The sequence below is a fragment of the Chlamydotis macqueenii genome, chromosome Z (genome assembly GCF_036417535.1).
Source record: "Chlamydotis macqueenii isolate bChlMac1 chromosome Z, bChlMac1.mat, whole genome shotgun sequence".
In the NCBI taxonomy this organism is placed as follows: Eukaryota; Metazoa; Chordata; class Aves; order Otidiformes; family Otididae; genus Chlamydotis; species Chlamydotis macqueenii.
This window is the reverse complement of record NC_141593.1, coordinates 1,919,235-1,933,011: the sequence shown is the minus strand read 5'-3', so window position 1 is coordinate 1,933,011 and position 13,777 is coordinate 1,919,235. Positions and strand designations below refer to the sequence as shown.

The following is a 13,777-nucleotide window of genomic DNA, read 5'->3' as shown; positions in this document are numbered from 1 at the left end:
TGATACAGCTGTACCCAGTTACAGCTCAGAAAGGACACAGCCAGTTCTGCATCAGTTTTCAGACATGCATGCTCTAGAGGAACTCACAAAGCAGTAAACACAAAACTTCCCTTCCCGTAGCTTTTTTTTTTCTTTAAATTTTAAAAATATAGGAGATACAACAGCCCAGGTCAACATTATCCCAAACCTGCTCAAACTAAGCTCTGTTACTAGTTGTACACTATCAGGTACTTGAAAAAAGCAACTGCATTTTGGTCAGTCTTATTTAAAAGAACCAAGAAGAAAGCATGAAGCATATCTCAATTATTTTTAAGACAGAAAAACCACACAGCTGATCACACCAAAATATCGGGACCCAAACTAGTGATTTTGTTTCCCTGCTTTGGATTCCAATAATCAGTACTGTCGCCACTGAAACGACTTTTTAAATAATGAAGATAGGCTATGAATATGCCCGCTGACTATTCACTGCACGGTTTGGTTTGTTAAAGGCTAGGATTCTAGCTGTCACTACTTATGAAGTATTTATTTCAACAGAACAAGCCATGCTAATAAGGAAGAAACTGCCCTTAGAAGATGGCTTATATGAACGAATGCTCGTGCTGTTTCTTCGCTGACTGCTGCTTGTGCTCTATTGTGTCAAAACTGCAAGAGAAAGCATGAAGACGGGATCCTAAATTCTACCAATTCATTACACGTTTTAGAAAAGTGAACTCACGTGCCAACATTTAGTTTCAGGATACATGGGGATTATGTGATTAGAATCCCACTGGCTTGCTGGGAGGATTCAGCAAGATAACTACAAATTACTTAGAGGGCTAGTGTCAAAAGGACCTCTGTACTTATTTAGCCTCTGCTCTAGATTACTGACCCACTTATGAAGAGCTAAGCACCCCTGCTGCATGATGCAAACACCCACTCCATCTGTTTACTTCTGCTTTCTCAGAACCTCTATTAGTCTGCATAAGCAGTTGTGTTAATCACCACAGGAGCAGCTTTTGCACAGCACGCACAGTATCAGCCTCCCTTAGCATCTAGTCACCTTGACAAACAGTGCAGAAACAGAGCAATCCTAATCGCAGCAATGACACACGGTAAGTATATGCTGGTTTCTGAAGAGGTAATTTAATTCAACTTTTGTCCCAGCTGCTCTCAGTTCTGGAAAAGCTTGTAGGTGTTTACCTGTTTTAGGACTCAGTGATTACCCGTACTATACCAAACTCTGGAAATCTCCAAGGGGACTAGAAACTTGTGAAACTGCAACTGAAACTTCTGTGGAGGGGATAAAGCAATAGTGGCAAGCAGAAGCATCCCACAACACTTATTATCTACACTGAATTAAATAGTATTAGTAATTAAAAAACAACTAGTTAAAAAAACCCACACAGAACCAAACAAAATCCCTCCTCATGCAGAACGAAGTTTGGAAAGCTAGTCCAGGTGTCACATCAGAACTGCATTGCAGCAGCTTAGCACCTCAAAATTCCAGCTGACCAGGAAGGAAAAAAAAGTTTCGGATTCAGCATTTTACTATTTATCCCTGCTGATCTGCAGAGATTTAAGACATTTATTAAAGCAGGTCTCAAGCAGCAGTTTCACTGACTTACTAAATCCAAGAACAAGAATCTCAAGTCATTACAGTAACAAGTTGACATTTGTTCTTTCTTGGGAACCCAGACTACTGCTGTCAAAGTGAAATAATACCAACACTCCAAAAGCCAACTATGAAACTCAAGAATTCTCTATAGTGACGCTGGCAACCCTGATATCATCTCATCCCTTAATACCAAGGCCATTTCTTCGTTTAAAATTAAACCTTGTATAATAGCCAACACCACTTGAAGCTACTCTCTAGCTTCAAGTGAACACCACTCCAGAGTGAACACCACTGTAGCTATCAGCTTACACCTAAGGTAGTCAAGAAAAGTATAACCTAGGTCCAGTCCTTCTTACAGCTGACAGGAGATAGATGGGAGCAGCACATAACAGCCCAGCAGGAACTGCTGGTCCCAACATGGAGGCTATACAGAGTATAAGAGAGCTTCATATTCTGTTTTAAAGAATTATTTACTATGCCTACTTTAACACAAGAGGTCATGCAGGCAGGAGGAGATACTCAAATACAGACAAGTAGACTAGGAAAACAATTATAAATTTGCATACTGTTTGTATCTTCTAACATCATCTTCAAAACGTAATTTAGACAGCTATTCTTCTGAAGCAGCAATGGTTACTGCCGCAGTACCCCTGCAAGGGAGCTCTAGGAAGTCTAAGAGCTCTACAAGTTGGATACACATTTTGTATCAAGTGAATCCATGTACAGCATATTTAGCTTCTGTCACTGGAAATACCTTCCAATTAAGCATTTTGTCTTTGTCATGGTAAAGATCTGCTAAATACATGGAGTCATCTCATATCAAGTCAAGAAATATATATCCCTACAGGTTCCAATCTTAGTCTACTGATATATGCTAAGATAACACAGTTCTATTATTTTTTTTCTGATTGTTTTCCAGCTGGCAAAAGGAAGCAAGCAGAAAGAAAACCCAGAGAACTGAGACTGCTCTACAGAAGAACATACAAGCAGAGGGCAGCATTAGGAACAAAGTGTGAAGAGAAAAGAAAGAACAGAATTAAAAGTAGTCATTCACTCAGAGAATGTTCACGAGTTTCCCAGAAAGCTGTGTCAAATCTAAAAAAGAATGCTAAAAACATTCAGGTAACAGCTGCAATACATTTGATATATGGAATCATTACTGATACCAGTCAAATCTAGTTTGCACTATGATTAATACAAAGTTTAAAAGTAGCTGTGATGAATATGCTAATACAGAAATTAAGGTCATAAACCAGATGCTGTTTCTCTCCCTTAGAAATTATTTTAAGTGTCAAGGGGCTAAGTGCCCAGGATATTCTTGTGCCACCAGATCCTCTAACTTTTTCACAGAAGACCACACCTGTGAAGTGACTTGACACTTATGTCACACAACGAGTGTAGACATGCACCTTATTGGGAATTCTGTACAACACAAATCGAGAGCAGACTGCATTATACTTACAAACATAACCCTCGCCTCTCGCACAGCAGTTGCTATGAATTAAGTTGAGAAAGTCAAAGGGGTAGAATGCAAGTCATTCACTTAAGTGTATATATGTATCAGGAGCAGAAGAGCAGTTCTAGAAATACTCCAAGTAATCAAATAAAAAGCAGTTTCATTAACCAATAAGAAGTAATTACAGTAAATAAACTGGTCTTCAGACAACCAGCTTCCAAAGATAAAATTTCCCTTCAAAAGGGAGAACGGATGCAGCTTTTACAACTTAAATGAAACTACTGCATAAAATAATTAGATGACTGAAGTGTTGACCAAGGAAAAACTAGTCTTTTGGGTTTTTTAAGTGGAAGTGTAGGTTCAAGTATGCCCCTGCAATTAGACAGGGTTATTAAATAAAAACATAAGGTAGTGCTACAAACTCAAGAGTTGTGCTAGGCACCACCAGAACATATACAAATTGGAATCCACCTAGTAATGAAAACTGAAATGTAATGTTATTATTAGAAACTGTGACTTTACAAAGCATGTGATTCAGTTGTAAGCAAGCACTATACAAAACCAAAAGAGGTTTTAAAGAATTTTTAAAGAAGCAAAGGCATGCAACAGATTATTTTAGTAATTTGCTCACAGTATAGCCTAAATATCCATTTAGTCATTTCTTAATTGGGTGTAACAACTTCAAACACAACAGCACTTACCTTGGTATTGTCACACATTTTGTATTGCAGTTCTGAGTGGTAATTGCCTTCTCAAGCTCATCCAGCTGTCCAGTCTTCTTTAGCTTCTTGACCAAGCTTTTGACTGCTTTTTCACACCACTTCTCCTCCTGACCATTCTGCTCACCACCACCTGCCCCTCCAGAGCCACCAGCAGATTTCTTCCACCCCAGAAGTCTCTTCACAACTGGTGGAGTGAATGGCAGTATGGACGACATGACTTTCACCAGACAGGACACTCAGCAAGCAATTAGAGATTCCCGTCTGATCCCTAAAAACACAAACCAAAACAGACACATTAGCACCGAGGTTTCACATTAAATAAATACCTCGCTTAGGACCTTTCATTACCAAATGCTGTAGAACACTGCATCCCAAAACAAGTCAGATAATAGATAAGAAGTAGCTGGCATCGTGGTTAGGTACTTCATCAATAAAGTTCAAATGCAACTTTGCTGCAGAGTCAACAGTTACTGCAGACTAAGGTTACTCTTGCATCAGACATTGAACTTTTCCTGAAGTCAAATTCAGAAGATCCAGAAGTTGACTTGAGTCTAGCTTTTGCACCTAGGCTAGCTGGTTTTAGTCATTTATGAATGTATTCCACAAATGATTGACAAATTGCATACACATATATGCACGTTCTGCCCGTCTCCAAGTTAATTTAGCAAGCAAAATTGTGTTTGGAAAGTCATTTAGTCATTACAGCTTGACAGAAGTCTTCCAACAGACAGCCATTTCACAAGCCTTTTCTCATTTTGTTTGTCATGTTTTAAAATAACCACCAATTTTTGCTTCACTGGGGACACCAATTTGAAATTCACTTATAAGTTTGGTAATAAGCTTATTCCCATCTTTCAATGGCCTACAGATAATGAATCTTCTCAACCAACAGTACTTAAAATTAAGTCTTTCAGAATTCATTAAAGGACATTTAAAATCTTACGTTTGCAGGCACCTGAGCAGCTGAACTGTCTGTTTTCAATTTTGATAGCCTTTCATTCCATGTCAACAACCTGATCAGGGTGTTTATACAAAATGAAAGATTAGAAGGGATGCTGAAACTTGGGCTACGTTTAGCATCCACTGCAATTTGCACTTCAAATGATTTAAAAGAGGATTGACAACCATTTAGAAAAAAAAAAGAAAAAACAACTTTGTTTTTCCAGCTTCTATTAGGCTAGTTTTAGGTACAACAGCATAAGGCCCAAATCAGTGTTATTTCAGGCAGACAGCTGTTAGAAACTGCTTGAGGACATAATGGTCCTAAGGATAGAAGTATGGCATTGAAGTCAAAACCAACCTTATTTCCAGGCAGCAAATGGCGTATTTGAACTCCAGAAAGTTACCTTATTTCCAAGCTGTATACATTAGTTCAGTGAGCTGAAAATACCTTTTAGCTAAGAGCTAACATTGCTTTCAGGCTACTCGACTGGAGCTTTCAAGGCAGCTTACATGCCTCTCTGTCCTGTACAGGCACATGCCTCACTTCTATCCAAAATATACCAGCTCCACTGGATTGAAATTTCCCATCTGCAAAATAGCACGGTTGATCTGGGATACTTCACAGTACAGTATGCATGCTAATTTATGCCTCGTCATGTCTTTGTGGTTTCAGTGAGGACCAACCAGTCAAACACTAGACTATATTCTACAGGTAACTTAAAATCACAACTTTTCAACTTCTACAAAACAGAACATTCAGTAGGAATAACACTCCAGTGTTATTCACCAATTCAACTAAATTAGACCTCCATAAGCCGGCTTCTGAGAGCACCTAAAAATATGACTGAAGCAAGAATTGTCATTTTTTGGGGACAAGGAGACAGAAGTTACAATTGCCACTCAAGATTAACAGAGGTAGCTTTATGCAAGTGATTCAAAATAATCTATCCTAAATGAGAGAATCATAGAATGGGTTGGAAGTGACCTTTAAAAATCATCTAGTCCAACCCCCCTGCCATTGGCATAGATGTATTTCACTAGATCAGGCTGCTCAAAGCCCCATCCAACCTGATTGTCAACACTTCCAATGATGGGCCATCCACAACTTCTCTGGGCAACCTCTTCCAGAGCCTCACTAACCTTGTCATAAAGTATTTCTTCCTTATATTCAACCTAAACTCCTCTCTTTCAGTTTAAAACCGTTGCCCCTTGTCCTGTCAGTAGAGGGCTTGGCAGAAAGTCAAAGTATTTCTTTTCACACAAGATTATAATACGAAAAGAACTTTCATTCTTTCAGTAACATTAAATTATTACAGAATTGTCCCAAGTATTTCAGACTGCAGGTTTTGCAGCCTGCAAAAGCACTGCACTGGAGCCCTGGCTGCAGCAAACACAAGAAAAATAAACTTAATATTCAACGTTTTCAAATGAAACACTTGCTAGGACACTAAGGGTATGGTTTCACAGGGAGCCAAACCAATGTAACAGCTTCTTGCTGCAGGAAGCCTTCCTTTCTTTCCTGTGGCACTGCCACCATGTCAGCACCACTGCTAACACCTCTCCACAAAGATAACCCAAGAGAAAACTCATCAACTTGTCTGGGTTTTTTTTTTTCTTTGCCAAGTTTTTCCCAGTTAAGAAGTTGCACCAGCTCACCCACAGTACTCTAAGTACTCGAGCTCACATCAGGAGAGTCACAGGTTTTGAAACAGACAACAGTAGTCACTTGGAGCTTTACAAAAATACTTCAACTTTTCAATAGAGCCAACATTAGATGCCTCAGAGGCATACTCAAATTCAGGAAGGCCAAATCAAAGAGGATAGCCTCTTTTTCTGCAAAGAGTCCTTTCTAAACATGAGCAATTGATGGTGTAATACCTGAACACTCAACTCAATACGACAGATGTAGGCAGCCAAGTACCAGTACCATTGCTTATTCACCAATTCTTCTCCCATTTACGGAGCTCTCTGACACTTAATATGCGTATTTCCTGTTCTTTAGCTTCAAATTTGACATCCTTCAACGCCCCAGAACACTCCTTTGATTGTCAGCCTTATAAAATACACACTTCAGTAGGGTCTCATCTCCCACCAAGGTAAACTGCCTATTATTCTTCCAGGCCCTCTGAACATTCTCAATGCTTTTATCTAATTTTTTTCAGCTTTACAATAACCCTTGTGATGAGGTGTCCAATTTTGTTACGTCTTAAGGACAAGAATACTGCACTGATCTATATATATATATCATTCTCCATACTCTCTGGTGTTCTATTTTTTAAACTAAGATTTGCCTTTCTGTTTCATTAAGTACATTGAGTAATTTAAGTCTTGCAGCAGGAAAGAATTCAGAAATCTCATACATTTCAGTTTTCTTTATATTTGAACTCTCATACTATTTTAACATACTCAAGAAGAAAAATCTTTTCTTTTTCCATTTCCAAAAGACTGTCAGCTCACACCTAACCAGATTTTTTTAAGATACTAGTTTTAACCAATTTCCTTACAAATGTTTGCTCATCCAGTTCTTCAGAAGCACAAGTTGATCTGCTACCTCTGTGAAAATTAGCTTTTCTTAAAGAAAAAACAAACCACAAAGGTGCATGCTTAAAGAGCCCTGTATTACAATTATCACTGCAGCTGAGCAGCTATTAAAAAAAACAACCTACATAACATGCACCACAGTTGCAGACTAAGAGTCTGGGAGGCTTAAACGAACTTCTTCCTTCTAGCCATTGTTTTGCCATGTCAGGGACTTGCCAGGAGTATCAATACAAATTTCCCTAAGTTATTCCAGTAGTGGCCCCGTATCTTTCAAAGGCTGAGCAGAGAGAATGTGACACAAGTAGGACAGGACTTCATTCAGCTCAATACTTCAGCGGATTGTGATGAGTACTCAGAGATTTCAGTCAGTTTAATTTGCACAAAAGGTGCACTCTGCTCCAAGCCTAGAGGAGGCACTGCAAAGTGCAAGGCACGGTGAGGCTGAATTCTGAGCAATCTGGATAAATGCAAATTATGTAAGGGAAAAGCAGTAATAAAGAAACAAGAAACACCCTATTGGGTCAGAAGAGTGGCGCATTTAGCTCAGTGCTCCGTCTGCAAAGGTGGCAAAAGGACACGCACTCAAGGAAGGCACATGAACGTGGCCTGTTTATGTAGCCCATTCTCCTTCAGCATCTTGAATTGTTACAGCAGGCAACTAAAGGCTACATTCCCACCTATTCCCTTTAGCAGCCATTTACGGATCTGTTGTCCATAAATTCGTCTACCCACTTTTTGTGCCCGCCTCCACAGCCTCCTGTGGTAGACAGCACCAGAGTTTTGACTGTAGAAGTACTTTTAGTCATCTAAATCTGTACTTTTTCTAGTGTTCGAAAGTGGCCCTTGTTCCACCACCGCAAGCCTTGCTGAAGAACTGCTTGTATTCATCTCGTCAACAAGCTTCAGCATTCTGTACATTTGAATCACATCCCTCCCTCAAGTAGAGGACTTTTGTCACAAAGAAAGTATCTGAACACAACTCACACAGTTTGGGAGGCTTCTCTAGAGAGACGCCAAGCCTGAAAGCTTCACTACTTCAATTAAATTACAAATACTTGAAGACATTGCATAAGAGCTGATCTAAAGACCACAGAAAAATTCTGTCGTCTACAGTAACCTTTCCACTTATCTTTTTTAGTCATATTATCCGGAAGCTCTCAACATTGTATTTAAAATTAAAAGTACAGAGACAGAAATCTACACCTCATGAACAATTTGGAGATCGAAGGTAGACAGCACGTGTTTGCTGCAGAACATCTGGTAGGAGCTCAAATAAAAGCGAGGAGCTCTACATTTGTGTTGGTTCTAACCATGTCCACCTAGACAGTCTCATGCTTTTACGCATGGGTTTAGGCGTCACTGCTGCAGCTAATTTTTGACCAGCAATCCCATTTCAGTTCATCACCTGTAACTTTGGCCTTGAAATTGATGTAGTAACACAAGGAGTTTAATCTCTGCTCCTAAACAATCATCTTCTCATACACTGTCACTGTTAACACTAGCCTCTTGCTAAAACCAGTCCTCTAGTCTTTTTCCTCATATACTTTCTTCATCCACAAGAAAAAAAAATATAAAATGTTTTTTCCCCAAATGCACCCAGAAAACAATCTTTGTCAACACTGCAACAAACATTTCCACATTGCTAAAATGGCTGCAGATTAAATACTTGCCAGATATGTAACATCCTTTCCTCCCTGCGATACAGGTTTTGTGATTTCCTTCTAGTCTACAACCAACCATCTCCAAAAAACTTACTTTTCATTTACAGCCTTTGCTTTTAAGGACCTTAAATGTGCTCTGACATCACTTATTCTTTGCACTGTCTCTCCTTTGCTCACTCTCTTATTGAAGCCCAACGTTACAGCTCAAATCAGATCTTTTGCCCTCCTGTGTATGATTCCCACTACAGTACATCGACTTACTAGGATGCTGAGTAATTGCAGTGAGGTTTTCAAGACCCCTTTCTGAGCTAAACTACAGTTGAACTATTAGTGCCAAGGTAGCAGTGAGATACAGATCAGAAAACCCACTGTTTTATCGCTTTCCATGTTCTCTGGATTGTCCTTAAAACTGCAGCACTGAATACTCAAGGAGTATTTACTCTGTTGCCCAGAGAGGTATGAGCGGTTTTCTAGATTGCTGGAACATAGGAAGCACGTGCTGTTATTCCCAACAGATTAATACTGGAAAATTTACAAGTTGCCTAACTTTGGTGGTATTTGTTTCATCTCTGCCCCCGTAGTATCTCTCTGCCTCCCAATGCACACGTTTCTATAGTTGGTCAAACAGTGTCATAGTTGGCAACTTTCAAAGTCACAGTTTGAGTCATGTCTGCTATTATTCCATTCTACTGCAGTTCTCTGGAACAAGTATTAAATATTAAGCCCATGATCCCAGCAATAACTAGGCATAAAAGATGAAGAAAACCTTAAGGGCAGCATGCTAGCAGACTAAAATCTTCAAGGGAAGTTTTCCTTTCCTGAGTGTCTGGAACATACTATAAACACACTGGTGCTACCAAAAATACCAAGTGATTTCTGGCTAATTTATTCTAAAGCCTTATGCAACATATTTCATATCAGTCTGCTTATTCATCTTAAACTTGGAATAAAGAAATCTGATCTCTGCGGGTTTTACTAGAAGTATTCTGGCTTACAGGAATTTCATCTGCGAGAGCTCTTCTGGAATAAAGAGGACAGAAGTTAAGCTCCTGAGGAAAGAAGATCGAGGAAAATAATTTGTGACATTTGAGAGAGAATCTACAAGTTCATTTCTTCCCTATGTTGGCCCAGTTTTTCTGACTTTTTTTTAAAGGCGATGTTTTTTTCATTAATCCTGGAATTTGGACAAGATTCTTTACCAATTTCACCAAGTGCACAGTATTTCAGATCTTTCAGAAGAGGGAAAATCCACTCTTTCCCTTCAAACGCATCACTGTTTGATATTAGTGGCTTCAGAATAAAGTAACATTAATTGAAGCACAGCCTATTTAAGACAGTATCAAGACTTTTTGAGAGCTGAGGTTTTAAAGGGCATAGCTTATGCAGTACTGTGTCTGCCTCCTATATTAATCCAAAGTCAGTAAGACTTAGAGAAATCATTAAACAAGTATTTCATCTTGCATTGAACAAGTGCAAAACAAAAGTAATTTATGATCAGCTTCTGGACCCCTTAGGCTGTGTTATTCCAAACAAGGAAACAGTTTATTCTCAGTGGAATTGGAGAAAGTTTTCCTCAGTGTTAATGATCTCAACTCGCAGGAAACCTGAGTTCTGTATGAAGTTCAAACTAAAATCAAAGCCAGTCTTCTCCCTTTCACAGAGAACAGTAGAACAGTGGAACAGACAAGAGAAGACATTTCATTTCTGTGGTACCCACAACCCCCCTAACAACTGCCTTTTGAGATTCCAGGGGAGCTAATTCTCTCTCCTTCCTCTGCAACCACATATTAAAGAGACCTGGTTTTGTCATACCGCTGAAGTTCAAACCTGCTGCTACACACACACTTATATGAAGAACAACCACACAAGAAAGTGAGATGGCACTCATCCTTCTCTCCCTGTATTTAAGTCAGAATAGGACAGCTTCAAGTATCCTCTCACTGGTTTTTGGTGTCTGGGGTTTTTTTTTTGCTTTGGGGGAGGTAGGGGGCAGAGGGCTGGGAGATAGAGAATCCAGCCTTACTGAGCAATGCCCTTAGATCAGCTTTTCAGCCAATTAGGCCAGCAGTGGGGAGTGGCTTTGAAGAGCTCCCTCCCAAGGGGCTCCATCTGGCCCACAGCTCCGTCTGGCCAGCTCAAAGGCCAAAGCTTTGAGAAGTAACACCAAGGTCCCAGTTCAGCTCTGACACGAGCCGACAAAGTTCAAGGCAAGTTGCTGGTGATCAGGGGAACAGGAGTGAACAAAATTCTTCCTCTGGATCAGCTTTAGCATGAGCATTTTGTAACATGCCTGTATACAGAATCAATTTACTGTTACACGTCAATTTTTACTATGCCCTAATATTGCAATGCATCTTGAAACTCTGCGTAACTATTATCTTTATATAGCTCATTGAAAACAGCTTTTTTGTTTGAAAGTAGACCTACTTTCACCTACTTTGAAAGTAGACTTTTTTCCTCTCACTCATTTCATGAAGTTTGATTATGAATCAAATGAGAAAACTCCTGTTTCTCATACACAGATAGCTAAAATAATGTGATCATGAGGTTATGAAAGCTTAAGAAACTGGATTTTTCTTCAGTTACTAAGGACTACTGCAAATTACAGACAATTGCAATGATTAAAAGCTATATTGCTGTTAGAAACGGTACACTGTGCTCACACACACATTCATAATACACTAAAACTGCATGCAACTGGAGACGTGAGAAAGAAGAAATGTTAATTTTACTGACCTTTGATTAAACTACTACTAAGATCGATGTCTTTTAGCAGCTCTTCTAGAATGACAATAGAGGAAAATTACCACAACTGCAGTTGGCCAGTTCACCTGTCTCTGCAAAGCAGTAAACTCTTCCAGGTACTTCCTAGTATGAACAACCTCACAGTACTGCTCCTTAAAAGTAAAAGGCCTTAATAGCACCAGAAAGGATGGAATAAGCACTCCAAACTACAGCAGTTTAAGCCCTTCTCACCTCATTTGTTTTGACTAACATTTTCTAAGTGCAACAGGCAAGTGTTTCATTATTTTAAATTGGACCAGAACATTCACAGAACTTATTTATCAGGTACCTAACTAACCCTTTCAGTTTTTATCTGTGTAGCTTAACAGTTTCTCCACTTTGCTAAACCATAAACAATTGCGTTTCGTAATTAGTTAATGCAAGCTCACTTCCAAAACAGGCCTAAGGTAAGTGTTCTTCAAACAGGCCAGTCCCCGCTGGCAGAGTTCACTCTGCACCAAAGAGTGTCTCAGGTTAAGCTCATACTGCTACAGTGTAATTAAATCAAGCTTGAGCCCCAGCCTAAACTGATAGGAGACCCCAGAACTGCTCTCTCGCAGTCTCTCCTTGGTCTTACTTCACAGTACGGCCGTCAAACGCAGAAAATCATAATAAAGTATCAACCAGAACAAAGCCTTTCTGTTTGTAACAGAGTTTCTCCGGTGGAAGTGGAGAGCCATGTTTAGGAAGGTTTTCTGCAGCAGCCAATTTCTTCTAGCCCAGAGAGTACTGAGCACAGGGCTGCGTGTACTCTCCATTCTATTACAAAAAACTAATCCCATCGCATGACCTGCAGCAATTCAGTTTAACAAATCAACAATTACAAATATTTTGGCAAAGTAAGCTTAGGTATTGTTTGCCTCTCGGCACAGTTCACAACCAGTTTGTGGCTTTATGATAAAAGTCATTAAATCCAATCTGAAAAGCAGAATTTACAGCTCACTTAGCAAGTCAGGCCCATAAATGGATGCTTTCAATTACGGGGCATTTACATGCACAATCATTAAGGCAGCATTGAATACATTTGAAAACTCTAGAATACTTTTTATAATAATTAAAGCTTTGCGTACTGTTCTTTATACAAACAAAACTTAGGAATTCTCTTCAGTCTCAAGCAGAGCTCAGATTCATTGTTATCCAGAACTTACTACAAAGCCTGTTCTCCCAGTACTTTTGTGGGAAAGGGATTAGAGAGATGGAAACATGTTTTGTTTTTTAAAGTTGCTCTCAGAAGCAGAGAATTTTCTGAGCTCCAATAAACTCAATTATATCAACTGGTGCTCAACACGTCTGAAAGATCAAGTGGAACAGGAAGATGGAGGATGACCCAGGAGGGCCTTTCATTTGGAGATTCAGTGTAATTCAAACTTATTTGATTTTGTTCATGAATCTGGCTTCTGGGCGGAGGAAAAGAAGAGATCAGTTAAGAGAGAAATTTTTAACCTCATTTTTTCAGTTGTGTTCTCCTTTTTACCATCAAACAGAACCTTGAGAAAGCTGATAAATTTTTCTCCGAGATTACATTACAAATGGCCCAGCTTCTTCCATAAAGAAAACTGGCTCTGCAAACGCTTTTGTGACTGCCCGTGTAGTGCGCGTCTGACCCACAGAACCACAGAACGACAATCAACTCCCAGGTTACTGTATTAAACATCCCAATATATCGGTAAATATGTGCTAAGACTCAACTTTAAGTTTAAACCACCTTAAATGAGATCCTCCCCTTCCTCTTTTTCAAGGCATTTGTAATTAATCCTATCTTTCATCAAGATAGTGCTAAGCAAACGGGGGAAGGGACTTCAAAAACCTCCCCTTTACTGACATCCTCCTTCCCCTCTAATTCACTACAGTTTGTAAATGCTAAAGTTTTAAAGCTACGCTTCAGAACGAACACACACACATTAAAAAAAGCTATTCACGCACCACGCAAGCTCCAACACTACGATAAAGCCCAGGAAAGTCTGAACAGCAACCTTGTCCTGCTAAGAGAAGCCTTTTGCCTTAACAACAAGCAAGTGGTGTTTTGTTTTTTTGGTTTTTCCTTTTTCAGTCTGGAGAACAGAGCAAAGACTAA

General features: G+C 39.4%; 1 protein-coding gene across 3 annotated transcripts in view; it reads right to left on the bottom strand.

The window, feature by feature from the left end:
- Nucleotides 1-11,816, bottom strand: part of SMAD2 (SMAD family member 2) — a 44,799-nt gene extending 32,983 nt beyond the window's left edge. For all 3 annotated transcript variants that reach the window (XM_010123008.2, XM_086771464.1, XM_010123009.2), the window contains exons 1-2: nucleotides 11,656-11,816; nucleotides 3,755-4,043 (exon numbers count right to left, since the gene is read on the bottom strand). In XM_010123008.2, coding sequence (XP_010121310.1) covers nucleotides 3,755-3,990 — 236 coding nt within the window. In that variant the 5' untranslated portion in view covers nucleotides 3,991-4,043; nucleotides 11,656-11,816. The remainder of the gene's footprint in view (nucleotides 1-3,754; nucleotides 4,044-11,655) is intronic.
- Nucleotides 11,817-13,777: the final 1,961 nt, after the last annotated feature.